At 47.1% G+C, this 11,467-nt stretch overlaps 1 protein-coding gene across 1 annotated transcript; it reads right to left on the bottom strand.

The window, feature by feature from the left end:
• Nucleotides 1-962: 962 nt before the first annotated feature.
• On the bottom strand, nucleotides 963-2,804 carry LOC123165011 (uncharacterized). The gene is made up of 4 exons (XM_044582639.1): nucleotides 2,591-2,804; nucleotides 2,418-2,473; nucleotides 1,369-1,410; nucleotides 963-1,269 (listed from the first exon to the last, which is right to left on the bottom strand). Exons 1-4 carry the CDS (start codon nucleotides 2,784-2,786, stop codon nucleotides 1,189-1,191), a joined length of 375 nt encoding a protein of 124 aa, XP_044438574.1. The 5' UTR covers nucleotides 2,787-2,804; the 3' UTR covers nucleotides 963-1,188.
• Nucleotides 2,805-11,467: the final 8,663 nt, after the last annotated feature.

The raw sequence follows: 11,467 nt of genomic DNA, 5'->3' as shown, positions 1-11,467 counted from the left end.
AAAACATTCTTGCATAACTGAACTGTAAAGAGTTACTAAGTCCTACTAGCATCCTTCTAGCATCAACTGTGAACAGAAAACATATCAAAGTCAGAGAATCTGTTGTTTAGACTCGGAAAAGCCATCAGCAAAACTCAAGTCAGAATGCAGATGCTACAGAATTCAGGATGTACACCGTTTCAGGAAAGTTATCATCACTCAACTAACAAAGTGGACACAATCAACAAGCACCATGCTCGTTCAGAAACTATACCAAGGGTCCAAAGCGAAAGGCACCACTAGCCAAGAAGTTTATCAGGGATCAACCAACAAGGTGGGAGCTGTGATTTGGTTCAGAAAATGAAAATAGATCTACTCAAACAACGGCCATGGTGATATGGGATGCATGAATGCTTAGGGGATTTGATCGTCATATTATTAGCTAGGGAACCATCTGTATCATAGATTCATAGATAAGCAGAAGAGACTGAAACACCATAGGTTTCAGGAAAAGCTGAAACACCATGAAAAGCCCCTAATGCACAAGGAAGTACTCCAGCAAGGGTTATATTACATGCTATGGTGATCAACCGGAGACAGATCCCAAGGAAGCTGCAACTAGTCAAAGTTATCGATTCTACACAGCGAACATATAAAGTAAAGAGACTTTGATGAATAAACTTAAGAGAAGCCATAATCATATATGCGCTCCCAAATTAGAGCACAACTCATAAAACAGATACAGCCCTGTTTGAGAGACACCTTAATAATATAGAAGTCAAGGAATGTATAAGCAATCAACTAACAAAGTGGACACAGCAGGTGCTCGTTCAGAAACACATGGAAATGATGCACAATCAGAAAAAAAAAAACAAATACCGGCAACCAACTAACAAAGTGGAAGCAGCTAATGAAAATTAAGCAGAACCAGAGCAGGCAATCAACAGAACGAAATTGGAAGACTTGCTGCACACACTAGGGACTTTCATCACAAAACAAGTCATGTCATTATTAGCTACGAACCATCTGTATCACAGATAAGCAGAAGAGGCTGCTGACATGCCATAGGTTTCAGCGACGTACTGCGACGATGCACAATGCTCAACACAACTGAAGGTAGTCTGTTACAACCACAGAGAGTGAAGCGCGACACAGATAGGTAGATAGATAGATTATCATTTTCTGGGTATTACGAATGGGTGGGCAGACTCATTTCTTCCCACTCTTCTTGAGACCGGATCCTCCCAGCGCACCCTTCTGGCCTGCCTTGGCCTTCAGCTCCTTCAGGGCCTGGTCGACAAGAAGATAATATGGTTCAGGTCAGTAACAAGGGTCATCATAGGACAAGCAGTGTAGAAGGAAATACTGGATAGCTGCTAGTGGTCTCACCTTTTGCTCATCTTTCTTCTTCTGGAGGTATGCCAGGTCATTCTGCAACACAGAGGAAACCAAAACAGATCAGTACAGGTAAGTGTAACTGGTCACTGAAGTAGCTCATGTCAGGCTTCGATCTGTCATGGACTGGTTTTTCAAGCAAAGCAGGGTCCTATTACAAGGATGGTAAAAATAAATAAATCAGATCACCTTCCTCTTTCTCACAACATCACAACACATGGGCATAATTGCCACTGTCAAGCTTATGTATTATAAGAGGATGTTAGTGTGGCTGGAGGCCAATTAGGATGACCGAGATTGAGAGTTACAAATATTTAAACAAACAAAAAATACAGGCTTAAGCAACTAAAATAAATACACCACTCCCTTCAGAACAAGATGAACAAATACAATACAGTTGAGTTTTAAGGTGGACTAACTGCACAGTGCGCACTTGTCAGCGCCTAGCAAACAGATTACAGGAATGGCATAAAGAAAGGAACATGCCAATGCACTCCAGGTTTTGCAGCAAGTTCTACTTCAAATATTCACCTTAGATAATCCATGACCGATTAATGTGTTAGATGATACAAACAAGAACAGAAGGCAACTTTGCTTATATAGAAATGTTAGCAAATGCAAAGTCCCAAGTCTAACCAAGCAACAGACACCGACGCATAACACTGCTCACTCGCTTGCACACACTACCGCCCGAAAATTTAGATCATCACAAATTTAGCATTAAGGTGACACTCTCATCCAGCATAATAGCATAATTCGTAGCAATTCGACAAATTCCCCTTCCCGTTAAGTAAAGCGAATCGCTTGCATTCACCCAAGACCAAACATTCACGAGCCCTTAATTTTGACAAGATTCCAGTGCAGCGCAACAGGCGCATAAGCATAGCAACCGGCCAGATTCATATCCCCCCATCGAATCATCCGCAATTACCAACCAAGCACGGACCGATCTACACCAGATCAACCTAAACATCTCCAAACCTAGAATTACAGGGGCAGATCGACGAATCGGGAGCGCCAGCAAAGGGAGAACGACAACATACCTCGTCGTAGTCCTTCTCGGCGACCTTGGCCTGCTTGAGCGGCTTGGCCTTCCCTCCTGCAAAACAGCCCCGAAACCGGAAGAGACGTCAGAACCCCGGGGGACCAAATCGGTCGGCGACAAACGACGGCGGGATCGATCTCGCGTTGATCGGTGGGGAGCGAGCAGACATACCTTGCTTCGACATGGCGGACGGGGCCGGCGGTGAGGCGGGAGGGCGGGGGCGAGAAACCCTAGCTGGAGCCGCGACGACGGGGGAAGGACGGAAGGTGGGGAAAGGCGTGAGGAAATGGGCGTGGAGGGTAAGAGAAAAGGGATATATAGAGGGGTTGGTGGGAAATGGAATCTCGCCTTGTGGTCGGGAGAGCATGGGCCGGGCCTCCGTTGGCTCACGGGCACAGGGGGTTGCAATGCATCGCTTATAGAAATTTCACAAAAATTTGCCTAAAAAAATGTATCACTTATAGAACCCTTAAAAAATGGAAACGATAACGCCCAAATGTCCTGTTTTTTAAACTGTCGGACCGAATGACGTCTGGACAGTTGATTGCAGACACGAATCTTAAAGCAAAGGAAATCAGCCATGTCAACGTTCTCTTAGTTCGGGAAAACACCGTGTCGTGCCAAACGTCTTCCTCCTCGCCAAAGCCGCACCTTATCATCTCCTTCCACACTGCCCCTTCACTCTCTCCCATTCCACTCTGCATAGTCTCTAGACCCGCCGCCGTGCAACACAACCGCGACCACTCCCGGCGACGCGCTCTCGCACCACCCCTACGAGGCGGCCCACTCCACCCCGACAACGCAGCCTGGTCCATTCCTACGTTGACAGCAAAATCGACGGCGGCGCCGAGGCCGGTGAGGCTCAAGAAGCGATGTGCGGGGGCGCGACGGTTGCTAGTCCTCGTTGCGGCGCGCGGCCAATCGGCCAGAGGGGCTCGTGCTCGGCGGGCTCGGGGTGGCCGATGCAAGGGGCTCGCAGAGGCGCATGGTGGCCATGGTGAGCCTGCTGCTAGCTGTGGCTGGCGGCAGCCAGATGCTCCTATGGTGGTGAACGCCCGCTCGCCCCCTGGTCGACCTCCTGCGCCTACGCACCCCCATATCTTTCGGTCGACGCCTTCTGTTGGGGGAGAAGATGGCCGAAGTGGCCGCCACGGCGTGCACGTGTCGCCTGCTCCTACACAACCACTGAGACGTCTCCAACGTATCTATAATATTTGATTGTTTCTTGCTATTATATTATCAATCTTGTATGCTTTAGAGCATCTTCAACAGCCGTGCAACGCACGGCGCTAAAAACCGTTTACAGTGTCGGAATCGCCAGTTTTTGCGCACCGCGGAGCGCTGGCTCCAGCGGTCGCTGCAAACAATTGCGCGCGCGCGCCGCTCCAGCAGACGCGCTAAACTACAGCGCGCGCGAGCAGCCGGCGCTTGCAATATGTTCATTTTGGAGACCATATGGTGATATTTCAAACATCAAAATAAGACATAGCATAGTTTAAAATCACTCAAACAAGTTCAAAATCATGCCACATCACATCATCATCCAACCAAGTTCAAAACCATCCAACCAAGTTCATGACATAAAAGTTTACACAAACACATGGCACAACAATCATGCCTCATCCTCATCTTCGTCCTCCTCTTCCTCCGATTCTTCATCCTCATCCGAAGACGATTCTTCGTCCTCCTCTTCATTGTGTCGCGCCACATCATCATTGGGAGCTCGGAAGGTGTTGGCAAGATCTCCAACGGCATCATGCGAAGGTATGTGGGGCACACCGGAAGACATGCGTCTGCCCATGTCACCCGGAGGTGCTCCCATGCCTCCCATGAGAGACGCAAAACTCATGTCTCCCATGGTAGCTCCGAAGTCACCCATGCCTCCCATGCCGCCCATGGTAGCTCCAAAGCCACCCATGCCTCCCATGCAACCCATGCCCCCCATGCCTCCCATAGTAGCTCCCATGCCTCCCATGGCCATGGCTCTTTTTTTGGGCCAAGACTTCTTCACGGGCAAGATTGACGTACTCCTTTTGCTTCTCATCGAGGGTAAATGTGTCCATGGAGAACAAGTGCTTCTCCCATTCCAACAATCTAGTTCGCTCCTCCATGGCCAATTTCTTCTCCTCCAATGCCATCTTCCTCTCCTCGGCCGCCACCCTCCTCTCCTCAGCCTCCGCATCTTGGTTTCTTGCCATCTTCCTCACCTCGTTCGCTTCCCTTCTTGCGTTCACAATAGCTTCCATAGCATTTTTAGCTCATCATCTCCTTTCCTCGTCTTCTTTTCTTTTCTGTCTTTCTTGCATCCATTTGGTCTTTTTGGCTTGGAGTACGCAACCGAGTTTGGTGTAGGGCTTCTCTTGCCGCCATCACTTGATGCCTCCTCCTCATCATCATCCAAATCAATAGTTCGCTTGCGTTTGTTGCTCTCCTCATCATCGATACCATCACGGGGCTTCCATTTCTCATCATCCTTCAACGCATCATAGCAATGAGGCAAGGTAAATGGTCTCCCTTTCTTGGTCTTCTTCTCCTCTCCTTGAAATAAGTTTGTGCACTTGAAACACCAAGAAGAAGCATGGACATGGAAGAATCATGAAAGAAATGACACTTACACTATCTATATCATTAGTTCCACTTGGGTTTAACGTGTCAACCGCCTTAAGTGCGGCCGCCCACCTTTGACAATCTCTGTTGATTGTCGACCACCGGGAGCGAAGAGATCTTTCCGAGCGGTCAATTCCAATTTTGTTGTGTAAATCAAAGTGCTCCTTCATCCGGATCCAATATGCATCTCTACTTTGATCTGCTCCAACGGTGGCATCCCTAGACACTTGCAACCATGTATTGCATAGCAAGATGTCTTCGTCCATGGTGTAGTTGCCCGCTCTTCCTTTCGGTGCATCGACGATACCCTCACCATCCTCGTCTACCTCAAACTCATGATCATCGAAATGCACATCATTGGTTTGAGACTAATGAGAGTTGTTGGAGCCAACACCCGTAGTTGACATATATGTCTCATCATTGAAACTACAAAGTATATACAACAAAGCAAATAAGCTATCCATGTATGCATTCAAAAAACAACAACAACAACAAAAAGTGGGCGAAATTTTACCTTGTGGGCATTTCATCGAACACCTTGTGCGCATCGGCCGCCGACGCAACAAGCGAGCTCGCCGGCGCTTCTGTCACCACCGCATCCGTCGCACGCCCTGCAAGCTTCTTCTTCGGTCGCCTAGAGGAGCCGTCCGTCGCCTTGTTCTTCTTCCTGGACACCTTGCCCGCCTTCGCCCGTGCCGCATTTGGGAGCTTCGAGAGGGGGGCACGTGGCTTCACGGCGGGCGCCCGCGTGACGCCACCTGCCACCGAGGCCGTCCGTGGCGCCATGAAAAGGCCGCGCGCGAGACCAGTGCTTGGAGGAGCACCGGTGGAGGCGAAGCCAAAGCTCCCCGCGCTAGGGTTTGCGCAAGTGGCGGCAGCGGCGGAGGGGTCGCGGGTGTAGGAAGGGTGAGGGGGATGTCGGTGCGGCCGTCCATCAGGCGAATTCGCCGGTGGCAGCGCGGCCGGAGAGGGTGTGGCGCGGGTGCTCGAGTGTGCAGTGCGCGGGAGCGGGCGCACAAACTAAGTGGCGCGCTATGCCATTTCGTCCCACGCGTTGAACCACTTATGCCGCGCGCGTATTTTTTGTGCCTCCGCTGGAGTGCCCGGAGCAGTTGCGCACGTGCAAAAAAACTCTATTTTTCCAGCGCGGCGCTTATATCGCGCGGTTGTTGGAGATGCTCTTATATGCCATTTTATATCATTTTTGGAACTAACCTATTAATTCAGTGCCCATGCCAGTTCCTGTTTTTGCCCATTTCTTTGTTTCGCAGAAAAACCATACCAAACGAATTCCAAACACGATGATACTTTACGGTGATTTTTTCTGGATCAGAAAATACCCTACAAGATTAAATAGGAGGCCAGACGGTCTAAGGAGAGCCACAAGCTCACACGGCGTGCCCCCAGGGTTTCCCTACTCTGGTTCGCACGATGGTGAATAAGGGTTTCCCAAGGAACACGACATAAAGCTCTAGGGATCTCCTTTATTCCCCTACTGTAATGGTCATGGTGTTGGGGAACGTAGTAATTTCAAAAAAATTCCTACGCACACGCAAGATCATGGTGATGCATAGCAACGAGAGGGGAGAGTGTGTCCACGTACCCTCGTAGACCGAAAGCGGAAGCATTTATCGCAACGCGGTTGATGTAGTCGTACGTCTTCACGATCCGACCGATCAAGTACCGAACGCACGGCACCTCCGAGTTCAGCACACGTTCAGCCCGATGACGTCCCTCGAACACCAATCCAGCCGAGTGTTGAGGGAGAGTTTCGTCAGCACGACGGCGTGGTGATGATGTTCTACCGACGCAGGGCTTCGCCTAAGCACTGCTACGATATTATCGAGGTGGACTGTGGTGGAGGGGGGCACCGCACACAGCTAAAAGATCAATGATCAATTGTTGTCTTTGGGGTGCCCCCCTGCCCCCGTATATAAAGGAGCAAGGGGGGGAGAGGCGGCCGGCCAGGAGAGGGGCGCGCCAGGAGGAGTCCTACTCCCACCGGGAGTAGGACTCCCTCCCTTCCTTGTTGGATTAGGAGAAGGGGGGAAGAGGAGAGAGAGAGAGGAAGGAAATGGGGGGCGCCGCCCCCCTCCTTGTCCAATTCGGACTAGATGGGGAGGGGGCGTGCGGCCTGCCCTAGCCGCCTCTCCTCTTCTCCACTAAGGCCCATGTAGGCCCATTAAACACCCGGGGGTTCCGGTAACCTCCCGGTACTCCGGTATATATCCGATAACCCCCGGAACCATTCCGGTGTCCGAATATAGTCGTCCAATATATCAATCTTCATGTGTCGACCATTTTGAGACTCCTCGTCATGTCCGTGATCACATCCGGGACTCCGAACTACCTTCGGTACATCAAAACATATAAACTCATAATATAACTGTCATCGAAACTTTAAGCGTGCGGACCCTACGGGTTCGAGAACTATGTAGACATGACCGAGACACGTCTCCGGTCAATAACCAATAGCGGAACCTGGATGCTCATATTGGCTCCCACATATCCTACGAAGATCTTTATCGGTCAAACCGCATAACAACATACGTTGTTCCCTTTGTCATCGGTATGTTACTTGCCCGAGATTCGATCGTCGGTATCTCAATACCTAGCTCAATCTCGTTACCAGCAAGTCTCTTTACTCGTTCCGTAATACATCATCCCGCAACTAACTCATTAGTTGCAATGCTTGCAAGTCTTAAGTGATGTGCATTACCGAGTGGGCCTAGAGATACCTCTCCGACAATCGGAGTGACAAATCCTAATCTGGAAATACGCCAACCGAACAAGTACCTTTGGAGACACCTGTAGAGCACCTTTATAATCACCCAGTTACGTTGTGACGTTTGGTAGCACACAAAGTGTTCCTCCGGTAAACGGGAGTTGCATAATCTCATATTCATAGGAACATGTATAAGTCATGAAGAAAGCAATAGCAGAATACTGAACGATCGTGTGCTAAGCTAACGGAATGGGTCAAGTCAATCACATCATTCTCCTAATGATGTGATCCCGTTGATCAAATGACAACTCATGTCTATGGCTAGGAAACATAACCATCTTTGATCAACGAGCTAGTCAAGTAGAGGCATACTAGTGACACTCTGTTTGTCTATGTATTCACACATGTATCATGTTTCCGGTTAATACAATTCTAGCATGAATAATAAACATTTATCATGATATAAGGAAATAAATAATAACTTTATTATTGCCTCTAGGGCATATTTCCTTCAGTCTCCCACTTGCACTAGAGTCAATAATCTAGATTACACAGTAATGATTCTAACACCCATGGAGCCTTGGTGTTGATCATGTTTTGCTCGCGGAAGAGGCTTAGTCAACGGGTCTGCAACATTCAGATCCGTATGTATCTTGCAAATTTCTATGTCTCCCACCTGGACTAGATCCCGGATGGAATTGAAGCGTCTCTTGATGTGCTTGGTTCTCTTGTGAAATCTGGATTCCTTCGCCAAGGCAATTGCACCAGTATTGTCACAAAAGATTTTCATTGGACCCGATGCACTAGGTATGACACCTAGATCGGATATGAACTCCTTCACCCAGACTCCTTCATTTGCTGCTTCCGAAGCAGCTATGTACTCCGCTTCACATGTAGATCCCGCCACAACGCTTTATTTAGAACTGCACCAACTGACAGCTCCACCGTTCAATGTAAACACATATCCGGTTTGCGATTTAGAATCGTCTGGATCAGTGTCAAAGCTTGCATCGACGTAACCATTTACGATTAGCTCTTTGTCACCTCCATAAACGAGAAACATATCCTTAGTCCTTTTCAGGTATTTCAGGATGTTCTTGACCGCTGTCCAGTGATCCACTCCTGGATTACTTTGGTACCTCCCTGCTAAACTTATAGCAAGGCACACATCAGGTCTGGTACACATCATTGCATACATGATAGAGCCTATGGCTGAAGCATAGGGAACATCTTTCATTTCTCTCTATCTTCTGCAGTGGTCGGGCATTGAGTCTTACTCAACTTCACATCTTGTAATACAGGCAAGAACCCTTTCTTTGCTTGATCCATTTTGAACTTCTTCAAAATTTTGTCAAGGTATGTGCTTTGTAAAAGTCCAATTAAGCGTCTTGATCTATCTCTATAGATCTTGATGCCCAATATATAAGCAGCTTCACCGAGGTCTTTCATTGAAAAACTCTTATTCAAGTATCCCTTTATGCTATCCAGAAATTCTATATCATTTCCAATCAGTAATATGCCATCCACATATAATATTAGAAATGCTACAGAGCTCCCACTCACTTTCTTGTAAATACAGGCTTCTCCAAAAGTCTGTATAAAACCGAATGCTTTGATCACACTATCAAAACGTTTATTCCAACTCCGAGAGGCTTGCACCAGTCCATAAATGGATCGCTGGAGCTTGCACACTTTGTTAGCTCCTTTTGGATCGACAAAACCTTCCGGTTGCATCATATACAACTCTTCTTCTGGAAATCCATTCAGGAATGCAGTTTTGACATCCATTTGCCAAATTTCATAATCATAAAATGCGGGAATTGCTAACATGATTCGGACAGACTTAAGCATCGCTACGGGTGAGAAAGTCTCATCGTAGTCAATCCCTTGAACTTGTCGAAAACCTTTTGCAACAAGTCGAGCTTTATAGACAGTAACATTACCGTCAGCGTCAGTCTTCTTCTTGAAGATCCATTTATTCTCAATGGCTTGCCGATCATCGGGCAAGTCAACCAAAGTCCACACTTTGTTCTCATACATGGATCCCATCTCAGATTTCATGGCCTCAAGCCATTTTGCAGAATCTGGGCTCACCATCGCTTCTTCATAGTTCGTAGGTTCGTCATGGTCTAGTAACATAACCTCCAGAACAGGATTACCGTACCACTCTGGTGCGGATCTCACTCTGGTTGACCTACGAGGTTCAGTAATAACTTGATCTGAAGTTTCATGATCATCATCATTAACTTCCTCACTAATTGGTGTAGGTGCACAGGAACCGGTTTCTGTGATAAACTACTTTCCAATAAGGGAGCAGGTACAGTTACCTCATCAAGTTCTACTTTCCTCCCACTCACTTCTTTCGAGAGAAACTCCTTCTCTAGAAAGATTCCAAATTTAGCAACAAAAGTCTTGCCTTCGGATTTGTGATAGAAGGTGTACCCAACAGTCTCTTTTGGGTATCCTATGAAGACACATTTCTCCGATCTGGGTTCGAGCTTATCAGGTTGAAGCTTTTTCACATAAGCATCGCAGCCCCAAACTTTAAGAAACGACAACTTTGGTTTCTTGCCAAACCACAGTTCATAAGGCGTCGTCTCAACGGATTTCGATGGTGTCCTATTTAACGTGAATGCAGCCGTCTCTAAAGCATAACCCCAAAACGATAGCGGCAAATCAGTAAGAGACATCATAGATCGCACCATATCTAGTAAAGTACGATTACGACGTTCGGACACACCATTACGCTGTGGTGTTCCGGGTGGCGTGAGTTGCGAAACTATTCCGCATTGTTTCAAATGAAGACCAAACTCGTAACTCAAATATTCTCCTCCACGATCCGATCGTAGAAACTTTACTTTCTTGTTACGATGATTTTCAACTTCACTCTGAAATTCTTTGAACTTTTCAAATGTTTCAGACTTATGTTTCATTAAGTAGATATACCCATATCTGCTCAAATCATCTGTGAGGGTGAGAAAATAACAATATCCGCCGCAAGCCTCAACATTCATCGGACCACATACATCTGTATGTATGATTTCCAACAAATCTGTTGCTCGCTCCATAGTTTCGGAGAACGGCGTTTTAGTCATCTTGCCCATGAGGCACGGTTCGCAAGTACCAAGTGATTCATAATCAAGTGGTTCCAAAAGTCCATCAGTATGGAGTTTCTTCATGCGCTTTACACCGATATGACCTAAACGGCAGTGCCACAAATAAGTTGCACTATCATTATCAACTCTGCATCTTTTGGTTTCAATATTATGAATATGTGTATCACTACTATCGAGATTCAACAAAAATAGACCACTCTTCAAGGGTGCATGACCATATATTACTCATATAAATAGAACAACCATTATTCTCTGATTTAAATGAATAACCGTCTCGCATCAATCAAGATCCAGATATAATGTTCATGCTTAACGCTGGCACCAAATAACAATTATTTAGGTCTAAAACTAATCCCGAAGGTAGATGTAGAGGTAGCGTGCCGACCGCGATCACATCGACTTTGGAACCATTTCCCACACGCATCGTCACCTCGTCCTTAGCCAATCTTCACTTAATCCGTAGTCCCTGTTTCGAGTTGCAAATATTAGCAACAGAACCAGTATCAAATACCCAGGTGCTACTGCGAGCATTAGTAAGGTACACAACAATAACATGTATATCACATATACCTTTGTTCACCTTGCCATCCTTCTTACCCG

Source organism: Triticum aestivum, chromosome 7D, assembly GCF_018294505.1.
Source record: "Triticum aestivum cultivar Chinese Spring chromosome 7D, IWGSC CS RefSeq v2.1, whole genome shotgun sequence".
NCBI classification, from domain to species: Eukaryota; Viridiplantae; Streptophyta; class Magnoliopsida; order Poales; family Poaceae; genus Triticum; species Triticum aestivum.
This window is presented reverse-complemented; position numbering and strand designations above follow the sequence as displayed.

Coding starts and splice junctions, on each gene's coding strand:
- LOC123165011 (XM_044582639.1), bottom strand. CDS start 2,786: ATGCTCTCCCGACCACAAGGCGAGATTCCATTTCCCACCAACCCCTCT. Junction 1,411..2,417: donor CCGAGAAGGACTACGACGAG/GTATGTTGTCGT, acceptor TCTGTGTTGCAG/AATGACCTGGCATACCTCCA. Junction 1,270..1,368: donor AGAAGAAAGATGAGCAAAAG/GTGAGACCACTA, acceptor CTTGTCGACCAG/GCCCTGAAGGAGCTGAAGGC.